The sequence below is a fragment of the Solea solea genome, chromosome 6, assembly GCF_958295425.1.
Source record: "Solea solea chromosome 6, fSolSol10.1, whole genome shotgun sequence".
NCBI lineage: Eukaryota > Metazoa > Chordata > Actinopteri > Pleuronectiformes > Soleidae > Solea > Solea solea.
Genome location: NC_081139.1, coordinates 13026111 through 13040805, shown reverse-complemented (window position 1 = coordinate 13040805; position 14695 = coordinate 13026111). Strand labels below are relative to the sequence as shown.

General features: G+C 40.1%; 1 protein-coding gene across 2 annotated transcripts in view; it reads right to left on the bottom strand.

Moving 5' to 3' along the window:
* pmepa1 (prostate transmembrane protein, androgen induced 1) overlaps positions 1-14695 on the bottom strand; it is a 32687-nt gene that overhangs the window by 10773 nt on the left and 7219 nt on the right. The window contains exon 1 of one of the 2 annotated variants that reach the window (XM_058632259.1): positions 625-973. The exons of the other annotated variant lie outside the window; for it this stretch is intronic. Within the exon in view, the coding sequence (XP_058488242.1) occupies positions 625-682 (58 nt within the window). The 5' untranslated portion in view covers positions 683-973. Of the gene's footprint in view, positions 1-624; positions 974-14695 lie in introns of those variants that run through there. 2 annotated transcript variants of the gene reach the window in all.

Here is a 14695-nt window from a genome sequence, read left to right as displayed (position 1 = left end):
ACAACACACACACTCACACACACACAGCTTTTTAACTAATTTCAGTCTCTCAGTCCTCATAAGGAGGTTAACCTTAACCCCGGTGACTTTGTAACAGTAACATTTTAAGCAACAGAGAAACACACTGTTGTTCATACGATCAACGCAACAGAGAAACCCACTGTTCAACGATCAACAGAAGTCCACTAAAGGTCATAGATAACTTCTCAGATACCAAACCACCTGAATGATGATGATAATGATGATCTTTGACACATGAATTATTTTACAGCATCCAGACTTAATCTACAGAGTACTTACTCAATGGACTACCAATGTTTATAACTGCATTCCAATCAAACACCTACAGTTTAAATGATCTACACAACAAAAGAGCCTAAAACTTGACCATGGTAATATAGATATATAGATATTGAAAAAAAAAGACATTATATGCGGCAACACAACGAGATGTGAAGAGAAAGCAGTAAATGGTTTGTATTTCTCCTCTAACTCTTTTTCTGTCAGCTAATGGATTAACGCATTGACTATAAAAATGATAGAATGAAACAACTCAACAGAAAGAAGGAAATCTGATGCACAATCTGATCACTGGAGGTTTTTCTTCAGTGTGAGCCAACTCACCGCACAGTTGTGTCTGAACACAGGTGTCATGGTTGTGAGTTCCTGACGAAGGCTGCATAGTCTCGTAGCTGTGTGAGTTCTTTGCTCAATGACTTGGTCTCCTACACTGTAGATTGTTTGTATTCCAGAGGTTAAATCATGAAGATGTTTCCAGAGAAGAAAGTCCACCAAGGCAAACTAAACTAAAATAAGAAAACTAAAAAAAAAAAAGTAACTAAAAGTTCTAGAGGAACTCTGAGCTACATGTCCCGACACCCTGCACGTGTGTGTGTCCTCACCGGGCGACACACGCATTCTGAGCTTCGACGGAGCTTTGTCTGCAACTTTTTCTCACACACATTCCCACACTGTTCAGACACACACATACTGAGGAAACAGCTGACCAGACCCCTCATGCACCCCCACTTCCCTCAACCACCAGCACCCAATGGCTGTGAACAAAAGGGGTCAATGTAAAGGAGGAGGGGAGGGAGAGAAAAGAGACAGAGAGACTAGAGGGGGAAAAAGACAAGGGGAGTGGTGGGAGCGTCTGGGAGAGACAGATGGGTCACAGGGTAGACAGAATAATGATAAGAGGGAGAACTGGGGGAGGGAGAGAAAGTAGGGAAGGGGGAATCAGGATTTGAGGCTTGAACCACTCATGAGGACATATACAAACTTAAGAGCTTATCTATGGGTTGATTTATCCACCCAAAGATGAAAGAGAACAAACACTTTATTAAACTATTAGGCAAAGTAGGAAATCCATACTTTGTAGCAGCTCTAGACCTATGGGTAAAAAAACTAAAGTCTGCTTTTAAAGTACTGACATTTCTTTGGCACCCTGCTAAATACGCAACTTGCTGAACAACACGGGCACAAACTGCTGTGTAATTCACACAATGTCATGTGATACCTAAATATCATGATACAGTGATTCTGTCATGATCAATATACTGCAAGAGAATCATGATACTTCACAGTATGTGTCGAAATTACTAAACGCTCCTATGAAGGGATTATTTTCGCTGCCGTCTCTCATTATCCCACTGGCAACTTTTTTTGTTTTACCGCCGGTCAACATGTGTTCACATTACCCTGATTGTGTGATAAGTGCCACTCTGAGGAGTCATGAAATAGTGACACCGCTGATAAAAATGGAAAGGAAGCCTGTTTAATATTGACATATTTTCAAATTAAAACATTTATACCTTTCAAGCCTAAAGAAGGTTTTCATCAGTCAAAATAGAGAAAATAGAGCTAGAACTCCATGTAACACATCAAAAAATTAAAGAAAATACAAATCCACAAGCTTATGAAACTACTCTAAAAAGCAGTGATTACACATAGATCTATATCAGCAATTTAGCATTAGCAGTGTAACCACATTCTGCTATGAAAAATGTGTATTATGATTCACTATAAGCAGTGTGTTGTAATACACAGTGGTCACTGAGTTCATCAGAGAGTCACATGAAAGACACTCCCACTTTTATACTTCGGCTTTCTTTTTTGTAATGTAGCGATGATGTTGAAGCAAAGAAAGACAGAACTGTCATTTTACAAAAAAAGAGAGAAGGAAGTGGGGGGGGTCAGTGAAGGGACATGATTAAAGAGACATGTTTGCGAGATCCTGTGTGTGTGTGTGTGTGTGCAGGCTGCTGACAGCTTGTCTGTTTCTCTGCTTGCTCAGCTAGTGCTGGACTGCATCTTTCTGCCGAATCACTCCCACAACTGTTATTTCCTTCTCTCCTTTCCTTTCCCTACAAAACTTAGCAGTATATACACATTTAATAAATGGCTTATGACACACTAGAATGTATCCATAAGCCAACATAAGTGATTATTAACTATACAGTCCTTTTAGAACCAGTATGTAATAACCACTGACTTCTAGTGGTGATGCATCCGATTGCAACCGGCTGAATACCCCCCCTTTTCAAGTGTGTATAGAAGGACCTACAGTGACCTATCCATCCACCTATCCATCCAGCGAGTATAGGGCTATAACTAACCTGTATACAACTTTCTTGATTCATTTACTGAAGCAATTTTACATTTTTAAGGGTTAAAGTGCAACTTATCCCCTAAAATGACCATGTTTAGGTGGGTATATAGTAATGGCATTATGTGTTGATCCAGGTGCAAATATTCAAAGTTTAGTGTAAAGTACTAAAATTATACATGTTGTTTAAACAACATGTACAACCAAACAACAACAAAAAGTTACAGTTCATTTTAGTTCAAGTTTTAATTCAAGTTGAATTGCTATATTTGAAAGACAGTCGAAGAATTGAATTCATTATCAAAAAAAAAAGCCTGTTTATTTCTCCTGTTGATTGACTTATGCTGACGACATCTGTCCTCCGCGGTACAGTCATTACAGTCTTCAGCTGCTTTGGATGGCTGCCCTTAACTATCTTGTGATGCAATGTTTTGAATCTCCACAAGAACACAACCTTTTTTTTCACTCTGGTGAGTACAGTCACGCGTGAATTCCTTACTGTTGTCCTTTAACTGACTGACACTGGATGCTCTGCATTTCCTCACATTAGATCCTGCTGTCAGTTTGTCCACTGTTAGGAAGTCGCTGATGAAAACTCAGCACTGACATCTGTGTGTGTGCTCAGAGAGTATCCTCTCCTCTCTGGTCATCACGTGCACTGTACGTCCACAGAGAGCGAGTTACACTCTTCTGCTTTGTCACTGGCCCACTTTCAATTCGAAAACTCCGAGGCTACATTTTAGTCTGGAGACTTGACACTTTTGGACACAATGACGCAGTCACCCACATCTTGATTTGGTCTATTCAGTCATGACAGTCATGAGAAAATCCTAATCATCATTGGCCCAGGACAATAAATCAAAACTAGGACTGTCACTTTTAATCTTTGATAGTGTGTCACATCACATTTGTTTCAGTGACATAACTATACCATACCAAATATAAGTGATAAACGGACACATCTGTACAGTTACAGTTACCCCTCACAAACAGACATGACATCAGTGTCCATGCAAATATAGCGTGGGTGATGCTGGATCCAGTTACATGGCGATGCATCCAGGATAGATAGGTTCAATCTCTTAGACAGATCGAATGGGGCAGAAGAAAAACCAAAAAAATTAGTGAGAGAGAGCTGAGCCCTTCCCTCCCTCTGTGCTGTTGTCTAGACAGGAGGCTGCAGGCCTGGCAGGCAGACACTCCATGGTTAATCTAAAGCAATTAGCTCATTTGTCATCCGCTGCCTACTCTCCTGTCTATCTGCCTCCCTTTCCTCCTCCCGCTGCATTTGGCTAAAGGTCACAGCCGGTCACTGTTGAGTCAGATGGCTCAGAGAGAGCAGGCAGACAGTGAGGAGGGGGGGGGGGGCGAGGGTGGTCAGGAGAGCATAGGGGCAGGGTGGTGGAGGAAAGTATGATATGAGGATAGAAGAGAGAATGAAATACAGAGAGTAAAATATAGTTTGGAGGAAGAGGGTAAAGGAGAGAAAAGTGAATGGGAACTAGAGGAAGGACAAAATGCGCAGCAGGGGAAGGAGCAAAGAAAGGGAGAGAAGGATCAAGAAAAGAAAGATGAAAATGGTCATGGACGAAAAAGAAAGTGCTGAAGAGAAGGAGAGGAGGAAAGAGAGAGACAGGGAAGGAGACAAAGACTTAAAAAATCTATGTTGAAAAAAGAAGAGAGGGAGAAAGGGAAGGACAAAGGGCAGGAAGGGAGAGAAGCTTACTAATTTTCTCCCTCCCCCCTCCTTTCTCCTCCGTCTGTGGATGACTCGACAGTCTGGGTAGTCAGAAATAGCACAGACAGCTGTGTGTGTGTGTGTGTGTGTGTGTGTGTGTGTGTGTGTGTGTGTGTGTGTGTGTGTGTGTGTGTGTGTGAGAGAGAGAGAGAGAGAGAGAGAGAGAGAGAGAGAGAGAGGGAGAGGGAGTAAGGGAGGGAGGGAGAGAGAGTGAAAGAGAGAGAGAGAAAGTTATAGGTCATAGGTGCACATAATTTGCTTGCCAATTTCCATGAGAAAGACTCTGGGGTAACAAACACACACACACAAAGAGTCTCAGTTGACTTTGGATGCCATGTTCATGGCGCAGCCAACAAGTGTGGGAACTTTGGTCAACAAAACTCCCATTGCTGGATTCAACAGTGGGAAAATGGAGAGAGGAGGTGTGTTTATGTGGGTGAATGTGCATGGTGGTTGAGGGTGTCCTTAACACTTCCTTATCGTTCTATCAGGCTACATCCACATTCCTCTACTTTGGTTTAACAACATATGAACTCTGCTCAAGATACAGCCGCCGTCCACACTATCCAGGTATCTTCAAGCCCCAGAAATGGAAAAGCCCAACCGCTTTGCTGGATGAAGATTGAAAAATGCCATGAAAACATTGTAGAATGGATGTACAGCATCCGTCTCCTCTGATTCACATATCATTATCAAACACACTATCATGTTTCACTTGCACTGTACAATAAGTAGGGGTGTGAACACTGTACATGTTTAATCTTGCTAACAGATAAACTGACCAACTAACCAATCAACCAACAGGTGAAAACCGGAGGTCATGTTCACAAGAACATTCAAAATCATAAAAAAAATTTTTATCATGTCCAGCTTTCGAACAGTAGATTTGTGATGGTAGAGTCAGTAATCTGCCCCGGTTCCAAACTAGACTGCAAGACAAACAAACATTATTTGATGTTTGTTTGGGCAAATTCAAAAATGAGGTTAGTATCTTCACAAACCTTGTGTTTCATTATTCCAAAGCAGTTTATTCCTGACATACATTAATGTATATGTAGACCTACAAGAGGAGTACAGACAGGAAGAGTAAAAGAAAGCTAAACTATTGTGAACAGTATGTGCTATAGATAATGCAGGAAACAGTAGATGAGTATATATACTGCATTGGAGAAGAAGAGGGTAGAATAAAGAGGGGAAGGAGAGTGGAGTGGAGTGTTAGGCTAAATTTAGTGTGCTAATCCAGGGAACTCCGTTATTTAAGTGTGAGTCCCATCTGGAACGCTAGCTATGCTAACGCTCGCAGTGAGAGGGTCACACTATGAATCGACAAAATATGTTTTATCCATGAAGGACATAGAGACTTGTACCAGCTCTCAACAACACTATTAGGGTGCCGGCCTCTGATTCAGGGCACTCTCTGGAACTAAATGGTTGTTTGATGCCATGATTTAGGTGTACCTTTGATTTCTTTTCAGTGAATAAAATAAAGTTAGTCATAGTTGCTGTGCGGATTAAAAGTTATCTTCTCAAGTAGATAGAAGCTAAATATGAAGACCAATATATTGTTTTGTTCCATAGTCTGATTACTCCTGCATGTATACGCTTAGTCAGACTGGAGTCGGACTTGGCATTTTTTCTGGTCTTTGACCCAGAAGCAGAAGGGGGCGACGTATAACTGTCACTGTCGCCAGAAATCATACGGTGGCAGTGTGGTTTGGTTGTATGGTTTGACTTCAAATGACTTCTTACGAGTGGTTTAATCTTCCAGCTGAGAAATAAATTGATCATCCAGTCTCTTTCAGGGTCACAGTGTTGATGTTGTCACTCTGCCTAATATCACACTTGTGGGAGTCATTGTTTTCATGAGCAACACTTCAGGCTAACAGAAGAACAGCTTATTAGAGTCACTGAAGGCATCACGGTGTTTAGTTGAATAATACATTTGTACTGCTTACGGAGCACTTGCAGACATCAATAAGGTGGAAAAGTCAAATCCATGCGATTTTACACTGTGGATATATTGTATTGGAGAGTTTTCAGTGATGTTGGGATTTTCTTACTTGTAGATGTGTTTGCCTGTAATTATCAACATTCATTAGAAAGAAAACCTGAACTCTCTCTTAGCTAATTCAATAAATCAACTGTAAACAACAAACAAACATTCTCTACCTTCACTATATTATTCCAAAGAAGTTGTGTATACAAGATTCTTAGTTGCTGTTTAGTAAAAATCCTTTAAAAAAAAAAAAACATGGGGAAAAAAATCAAATGGAGTTGTTCTACCATGGACTCAGCAGGTATGTGCTTCATCAGTAAGTGGACTTTGTACTCACATATTAATCTGGCACCTGTCTGGATATTTGTGTGCCATTTCTTATTTTTTTGAAAAGTGCAACAAAACAGTGGGTGTGTGCATACAACCAGTATAATCTAATCTTATATTTTTGCTTAGAGTAAGAAATATCCTGCAAAAATGAAACTGTAAACTGTACCAAAATGCAAAGCATTCCATGATGTAATCAGTAATGTTTTTACATAAACAGAAACATTCATTTTTGTTACGGCTACACAGACGTCTGGATGTAATGACATCACAAACATCATTAAAAAAAAAACAGACAAAACACAGATGAATGCAAACAACACACCTAGTGGCTGTACACACACACACACATCCACACAGGCTTTAATGTCAACAATTGAAAAAAAGTGATTGTGTGAAGTCCTGCAAACATTACTCAGACGCTCGCTCTCTCTAACTCTGTCTGTCACGCACACACACACACACACAGTGTAGTAGCTGACCTGCAGAGCATTCTGTCTGAAACATATGAAAATCAAACCTCATTATCAGCTGCTTGTCTGGCCCAGTGTGTGTGTGTGTGTATGTGTGTGTGTGTGTCTCATTATAATTCTAGCCAGAAGGAGTCGTCTCACACCCCCGCATGCATTCGCGCGCACACACACACGCACAGTCCTAAGTACACAAAAACACACAATGTTCATTTAAATGTAAAAGGGAAAGGAAAGAGAGCACAGTCAGTTCAGAGTCGCACAGGGTTAGTCATTTGCACTGTGTGTGTGTGTATGTGTGTGTGTGCACGCGCGTCTCAAATGGCTCTGATCCAGTGTTATACTAGACATAACAGTAATCATTAACAGGCTTTACTGGCTGTTTTTCCAACACTTGCACACATGCACGGTGCAGCAGGTTAAACATAGTCAAACAAGGCACAACTCAGTGTATTGAAAATTAAAAAAATCATTCATGTACAACAGCTTATAGACCTAGATCATAAAAATCACCATATATCAATCAAAAGGAGTATTATATTTATCCTGATAACTGAGCGACAAATGCATATTGAAATTATTTTAGGGCTCCAACAAAGAATTATTTTCATTATGGATAAATCTGCTGATTGTTTCAAAACAAGTTAAAGACTTGTCAATTATGATTAATGGAAAGCTGTTATGTCATCAGATGTTTTATTTAGTCTTATAATCAATTCAGAAGCATCTATTTGTTTTTTCAATGATGTGTTATGAAAGTTCCCCATTGATTCTTTATTTGATAAGAAGGACTAGATTTTGGGCTGTTTTTTGTTAATTGCAAGTGATGTCACTCATTTGTTTTTTGTGAGCTGTCACTATGAAGCCTTTTGTTTAAATGGCAAAGAGTTGCAGAAATGAATTACACCAGAACAGGGACAAAAACTGATGTGTCCACCCAGACGTGGAGCCAGTAAATAGCCTGATATGACTACTGGTGAGTCACTTGACCCAGGAATAAATGCTGATCATTTCCTTTCATACTGAAAACAAAAGCCAGATGTTCAGTGCATTTTTTTTTTTTTTACAGTGAGCCAGAGGCTTCAGATGAGGTGAAGTAAGAGGCACAAAGCACAAGATCAAAGAGAGGGAGAGCCAGACATGTTGTCCCTGTCCAAACAGTGTTGCTGCCAAACCTAAACCAGCTCAGCCGGTCCTTAAACACACACACACACGCGCACACGCACACACACCTGGCTAGACACAACAATGTCTGAACACTCTGAATGTCTGTCTGACCCTGTGTGTGTTTGTCTGACCCTGTGTGTGTGCGTGTGTGTGAGTGTGTATGCCATAACCCTCACATTAACAATGGTAATAATACATTTAAAGCACATCCAGCTGTGACTGCACTATGATGTGAATGTGTGGAAAAAGAGACATCCAGGTGATTCAACAGGCCACTATCCATGAGCTTTATGCAATAACAATTTATAAAATGACACGTAGAGGTGGTGACACGCTGGGGCTACGCTGTGGTGCATCTTTCCAGCTGGGATTTAAATGTGTCCTGTCGCTGCTGAGATTAAAAGAGGAACTTTGATCTTTTCATTCAATCTTTATTTTTTACTTGACGTCCCAGTGAGAAATTAAAATCTCTATAGCAAGTAAAGCTAAGACCTAGTCAATGCATGTTTGTGGACTGTGGGAGGAAGTTACCAGAAAACACTCAAGCACATATAGTGGAAAACATGGGCATTCCACACGGAAAGGTCAGGTGTCAGAGCATAAACAGGGACACTAGGTCAATCACTTCTACTAACTATCACTTATATTTACTCATTGTAAGTCTATTTATTAAATCTTAACACATTTTCAATAAAGCAATAAAAAAAACATGATTTCAATTTACTCTATGTTTCACTGAAAGAACTTGAAATTAACATGTCAATTGACGTGACTGCGCCTGACTCAATCATTTCTGGATTTTTGTCTGAACCTAAGGCTTGGGTTGGGTTGGGTATGCTCTCGACCTGAAGCATGCAGACAAGAGAGGACCCTTTGAATGCAACACCTACTGGTAAAAACTGTACAGTCCCATGACCCCCTGAATTTAGTGAGTCAACCCACTATTTTAGAAACACTAGTCTATAATGGTTCGACCCCGGGATTTTCATAATCTACATGCGTCATATTCTTCCAGCTTCCTCCCACGGTCTAAAAACATTCCGACTGGGTTCAGGTTAAGTAAAGACTCTACACTAACTGCAGGTGTGTATGTGAGTGAGTGTGGTTGTGTGTCTCGGTATGGTGGCACTTTGATTGGCTGGTGACCTATCCAGGTGTACCCTGCCTCTTATATGACAGCAGGAACCCTGGATGGATGGATGGATGGTAGTGTCATCCTGACAATCAATATTTGAAATTTACTTTGATTCTGTTCATCCTATCCCTCCATTGCTCTTCCTGTGTTTTTTTCATGTTTCTTCTTCAAAAGTTTTGTATTGTCCTATTACTATAAAAATGTAGCATTTGATACATGTTTTTTTTTTTTATCTTTTTGACTTTTTAAAATGGATACATTTTTATTTCTACATAGACCTACACTGCATTCACTTGACCAACCTCACATGCCTCACATGCCGGAACAGCTCAGTGTATAACAGTGGGAAACACCTGTTTTGGCAAAATCCTTTCTTCCACAAAGACGTGGCACAAATTAGCCCAGATCCTCACTTTATCCTTTGCATGAAACGGCTTGCCTTTACTTTTGTGTCTTCACATTGTGTGTGTGAGGGAGAGAGATAACCACTACTTTAGACAAAACAAACCTCCATGGAAACCCAAACAAGATCATAGTAACAAAGCCATTCAAATAAAGCATAGGAAGTAAAGTTACAGCAAAAAACTGAAAGACTGATGGTCTACTAAAGCAGAGTTTAAAAAATGAAAATACTTAAATGTCTGGTGGATTTGGAGGTTGATTTTCACTGGCCTATTTGTCAAGAGACAAAAATGTCTGAAATTCTCAAGTTGATTGTTTTCATATGACGCATGGCAACGACCCAAAATATGTCGTTTTTTACTCGGCATGTGTGTGTGAGGGATCAAAGTCAATTTTCTATGCACTACATTTTACAGCTGCCTGTGAACCAAATTGTCAACTATGCAGCAAGTGTCAGAAATGTTAACCAGGAGCGGATCTGTAGCTCAGTCATGAATGCTTCATGATGGATGGGTGGATGGCAAACAAGCCGGGGAAACTGGCTTGGTGCCTAATAAAATGCACAACAATATTGGCTTCATATATACGTATGTGTGTGTGTGTGTGCCAGCTGGCATGGGGCTCTCCAGTGAACGGGGTGTGGGAGGTTGTTGGACACAATCGCGTTTCAGATGTTGCCAAGAATCTGTCAACTAAGGTACGATGGGGGTCTTTATTTTCAGGATCTTACTTCTTGCAGCAGGATTCTCTCCACGCTGTCCTCTTCCAAAGAGCAGACAGCAAGTATTTAAGAAACTGAACAAAAAGAATGTGCCTAAGGCAACATTTGGAAGAAGAATTCCAGTGTGATGTGATTAAAAAGTCAGAATTTACTTATAGTATCTCAGATATCTCGATGGCCGCATCAGTAAGATATACGTAGTCGCGACATTGTACCAGTGCGCCAACAAACAACAACATCAAATGTGACACAACGCAATGGACAACAATGGAGGACATCCAGCAGCTCTTTTTTTGGTTTGTGGTTAAGCTTTGTATGAGAATAGATTGACGGCGTTGGAGAAACACCGATCGCAATGGAGTGACGCTACTCTGTTGCCCAATCAGCTGACTGTCGTGGGTCTAGCTCCACTCATATCATGCCATTACTCTGGTAACCCAAGGGAAGGGTGACGAAAAATGGAACGGTTGGGGCTGTTTATTTTGGCACTATTCCTAATAGAAACACAAAAACATACATACCATACTGTAACAAACTGTTCCACTCAATGGAAACACACCATTGGGTTTGCATCAGAGAGTAAATGCAAGTTAACAATGTTTGTTTAGGTTGGGGGACTTATTTGAGCAAACAGTTGTCTATTTACCACAAAGCATTCTTGCTGTGTTGTGTTTGCCTGTCATTTAAATGCTTTCTCTGTTATAATTCCCATTGCTTAACTTTTAATTCTGTTTTAGCTTCTAACATAAAGTCCCTGTAAAGTGCATACAGAGATTATCCTCTTCACACATTATTTATGATACAAAAAAGTGTCTAAAATATGGCTCCATGAGGAACTGAAGTGTTGCTTCTTTACAAAACAGACAGTGACGCTCACGGATGTTTGTCCTCATTTAAGTGAGTAGACCAGTATTTGTGTGTAACTGTGTGTTCGGCTCCTTCAGTGGACACACCCCCAGCGTCTCACAGCAGAAAATGTAACAGAATTTTTAAACACATATTGACACAAATGAGACTTTAAAGCATGGGTGTCAAACTCTGGCCCGCAGGCCAAATTTGGCCCGCCATGTAATTTCATTTGGCCCTTGAGGCAATATCAAATTAACATTAGAGCTGGCCCACCGGTATTATACAGCGGCACCGCCAACTGCAAACTGAGCAGTAAAAAGGCCTGAATGGTTGATTTATTCATTGTTATTTTATTTTCTAATTTATTAGCATGTGGAAAAAGTTAATGTTGATATTTACCTCAGAAGGCTGCAAATAGAAAAGAGGCATTCAATTTTTATCCATCCATTATCTACCGCTTATCCTGTATTCAGGGTGCATTCAATTTTTATTTAAATTTTATTTGATATGCCATTGATATTTTTTAATTATTATTATTATTTGAAACACAATTTTGCATGTCGCAAGTTATATAAGCCTTGCTTGTTCAATATTCAATGCAAAACTTGTTTGGGATTAAAAGGTTAATTTGTTCAACCTTGGCCCGCGGCTTTGTTCAGTTTTAAGTTTTGGCCCACTCTGTATTTGAGTTTGACACCCCTGCTTTAAAGTAATACACCTCAAAGGTTGTTCATCCATTGGGTTAGGGTTAGATAAAAAAAAATGCAAAAGTAGACCTGTTTTGCTATAGTTTATCTTTTAGAAAGACCTGAAGAATCAACACTCCGATGGCCTGAGACAACTGCAGCACATCTTTAACGTGAATGTAAAGTTGACTACAGCATGTGTGCATATGTTTTTTAGTCTGCACTTATATAGTTTAGACACAAGTGAGTCTATTGTGGGTGTGTTTTTTGTGTGGGAGTGGCTTGTTGTCATTGAGGTGGGGCTTTACTTGCAACCTGCTGGGTCTTCAGAACAACAACAACTGCTTGTGCATTATGCACACAGGCATAAGGCACAAGCAGTTGTTGCGTGAATTTATAATGATGATTATTAGTAATATAAACAAAGAGATGAAATTGCAGTGTTGTCTGACCGTGTGTTTTACTATGCAAATGATGTGGTCACAGCTGTTTACTATAGGCCAGAGGGCAATGGAGGAGGCAGACACAGTCCTCCTCTCTACAAGTCTGTGTGTGTGTGTCAAGCCCACGGTCATGGACGTGTATGTCATGTGTGGGGGGTTGATTGTGTGTGTGTGCATGTGTTTGCAGACTAAAACGTCTCCTTGTCTAGACTCAGCCTCGCAGTCATGACCAGGCATACTGAGTAAAGTCTCGGTCTCACTGGCATTGCATGTGTGACACACAGCATAGTGCAGCACAACCACATATGTACATCACTGTGTCCAGAACATGTCAGCATCACTCTCTTGACCGCACATTCAGTGGGAAAAACAAACATAATTTTGTGTGAGCCCAGCATTAATATTTAAGCAGCATCACGGAACATTTTGGCAGAAAACAACAATTTGAAGTGTTTACTAACTCAAAATCAATAATTATCACTTATCTTATGGATATATATCATTACACCTTGTCATTCATTCCACTGGTGGGCATACACAGGGGGGGTTGTTGTTTTTGTTGTTGTTGTTGATGATAAATTGCTCCAAGCCTGATCTCAGACTATTGATGTCAGGACAGACACTGGCTATCAGTCACTTACTATATTATCTATATTATTCATATGTACCTTTATCGAAGTGAGCAGCCAGTGCTTAAATTACTTTGAAGGGGCAAATCACTTAGCAACACTAATGCCTCATACATAGCTCTAAATATACTGGCACCCAAACAAAGATGGATGGAGATGGAATTAATCAATGCATCAATAAATTCTGAGGGCACCACGTTTCAATGCACTGAGTCACTTTGTGATAACATGAGAAAATGTGCTGTTCATACAAACAATGTAAAAATCACCAAAGCATAACTAAAGGAAATAAGGGATATTGAAAACAATGACGACTATGACTGAATACAAACAAACACACGTTCACACTCTCCCACTCTCATAAAAACCAGACTCTTTTCTTGTGTCAATGAACGTTACATCCCTCCTCCTCCCTGCCTTCTCCTGACCTGACCCCTAACCTCTGCCCTCCCAGAGACCAAGACTGCCTGGCTTCACCCGCTCCTTTCTGCAGATGCAGAGCAAACTCAGTTTCATATGCAAACACACACCAAGCATTTACATACATACATGAATATGTTAATGTTTAATAGCAATCATCTGCTATGTGTTTGTGGAAACCTCACCCTATGACCAGTCATCTGTTCAGAGGTGAAGCGGTACATTGGCATTGGCAGTACTAATTTTCATTTTGGTTCAAACTACGACTAGAACACATACTTTATTCTTAAGAAGCTGAAATCACAGCATCATCTTTATTTATTTTTTAAATATCAAAAAAAAAAAATTAACTAATTTAGTTATTGCAGTTGGTGTTGCAGCCCAAGTTCCATGTCTCTACAATATTTCAGACCACAAAATTACAGGAGCACAGCCAGACTAATTCATGACAGACTAAAGACACACTTTTAGAAAGAACAGATAACAAACACTGAGTCCTGTGACTCAGAATAGTTAAAGGATGTTACAGTTTAGAAGACTAAACAGCCATACAAACTAGAATGGCACTCAGCAGTATGCCAAGACCAACAGTCCACTCTTTTGACAGATCTGAATCTGCATTGTGTTTGTTTTAATATACGAATCAAACTATAAAAAGACGCAATTCTGGATTTTCACCAAAATTAAATGAGTTGCAACGTAGCCCCATGTCCCACCTCTCCACAATATTTTGTGGAAGTCAACTTAACAGTTTTCTAACTAACTACCAGACTCCTGTCACCATCTGATGTTTTCGAACGCAAAGAGCAGTTAAAACTGGCTCTGACTAATTAATGGAGACTCACTACGAGACTATAGTGATGCTGGATCGCAATATACAATGCAACAAAACACTTCACAAAACCCTAACCACTGTTTTTAAACTGCATAAACAGACAACAATAAATGCATTTAGACCGGGAAGCCATAAAGGGGTTTCTTCCCTGCCTCAGACTAATTAATGAAAAACAAGAGACAATCTCTTTCACACTGTATGTGCATAAAGCTAGCAGACAGTCATAGTCTTTATTTATAGCACAGCCTCTTGGTCCTCAGACAGTCTCT